This window comes from Austrofundulus limnaeus, unplaced genomic scaffold (assembly GCF_001266775.1).
Source record: "Austrofundulus limnaeus strain Quisiro unplaced genomic scaffold, Austrofundulus_limnaeus-1.0 Scaffold226, whole genome shotgun sequence".
NCBI lineage: Eukaryota > Metazoa > Chordata > Actinopteri > Cyprinodontiformes > Rivulidae > Austrofundulus > Austrofundulus limnaeus.
In genome coordinates, this window is record NW_013952628.1 from 26158 (window position 1) to 27732 (window position 1575).

Genomic DNA, 1575 nt, shown 5'->3' on the forward strand with positions numbered 1-1575 from the left:
CATGTTCGTACGAACCCTTTGTACAAACAAAAGTAAGAGAAATTTAGGAGAAGAATACGAACATGTTCTTGCATGAGGCCCATTAATCGTATTAATCGTCAAGTGCAAAAAAATAATCAATTAATGTTTTTCTGATGATTAATTGCATACGATACGATTATGCCCAACCGTACTAAGAAGCAGAAAAGACAGAAACTAAGAAAACAAATAAGCAGGCCAATGAAAACTATCATTTTAATTCACTGTGCGATTCATTGATTTATGGCTTACAGCAACCAGACTAGTTGACTTTACAGACATTGAGCTAAAAGTTAGCATCTTAGCAGCTGATAATCGTCTTCATCACAAACTTCACAAACACCAACTGATCACACAGAGCAGCTGTTAGTTTTGTTTTTCACAGCTTTTAAACAGGAAATCTTTCAGTAAGAAGTTAGGGTTTTGCTTTGGTGAAACATTTTCTAGCAAAATTTTTTTGACTCAGATGTGGGAATAAAAATGTAAAACTTCATAAAAACTGCTTTTTGACAACCTCAAGGCTGAGGTTTAGTTTTAGGGAACATCTTCTTACGAACATGACTAAGTCTGGATTTTTCCTGTCAGCATGATGCTGCTGTTACCATTCTGAAAAGCAGTTAGTAAGAAAAAGCTTGTATTTTTACCTGGAGGGGACGGGGTCATTCAAGCCTTACTGAAGGAACAAAAACAACCAAAGTTTCCCTGAAGATGATTTCTGCTCGTGTCTGATGATCTGGCTGCAATCGTAAGGTTTTCCTCTCTCACACACCAAGTTTAACCCAGAAAAGATTGATTGGTGAACTTTGTTTTTCGTCACTTACGTATGGTTTGATGATTAACTATGAAGCTGCAGACGACGCCTTCGTTGCTGCGCCCGGGGGTGAAGCCGTTTCCTGTGAGGACGATGTCGAAGGACTCTGGAACAAACACGACAACAGGTTCCTACAGTTTAAGCCAAGTTAAATTTAAGACCGTTTAAGACTTTTTTTATGCCAAGTTAAATTCAATTTGAGACCAATTTCGTAATAAACACAAATGACAAAAAAATAAAAATTGGCAAAAATTTATGAATCAAAGTATTTTTGGTTGAAGTATTCAAATATTGCTAACAGACCAATTGTTTTTATCCATTTCGAACTATAGCAGAAACATTCTTAGCAGTCAGTTTTAAACTTAATTTAATTCCTGAAAATCCTCTAACAACCCAAAATTTGGAGTTTTAGGACCCACAGTGGGGTCTTAACCCCAATTTGCTGTAGATGAAACCTTAAAGTGCCTGTAGCTGCGTTTCCATTGACCATGAAAATGTGCAAATTAGAATTTCAAAAATAAATTTGCTCAATGGAAACACGTCAATTTCGAAAAAAATTGGGCCCTATCAAAATTGGTGTATTTTGCAAAACTGAAATGGAAACACTTTTTTCGCATCACAGGAGTCACGTGATCAACAACCGGATAATTCTACTGGCAAAAAACATGATGAAGAAGAAGAAAACAGGAAGTAGAAGTAGTAGTAAAATCACCAAAGTTGTAAAAGAAAGTAGTAAACTCACCGAC

The 1575-nt window shown here is 36.1% G+C and overlaps 1 protein-coding gene across 1 annotated transcript in view; it reads right to left on the bottom strand.

The window, feature by feature from the left end:
- Nucleotides 1-1575, bottom strand: part of antxr2a (ANTXR cell adhesion molecule 2a) — a gene marked incomplete at both ends in the record, with an annotated part of 41494 nt that overhangs the window by 25782 nt on the left and 14137 nt on the right. The window contains 1 exon segment of the mRNA XM_014019667.1: nucleotides 840-935. Within this exon segment, the coding sequence (XP_013875121.1) occupies nucleotides 840-935 (96 nt within the window).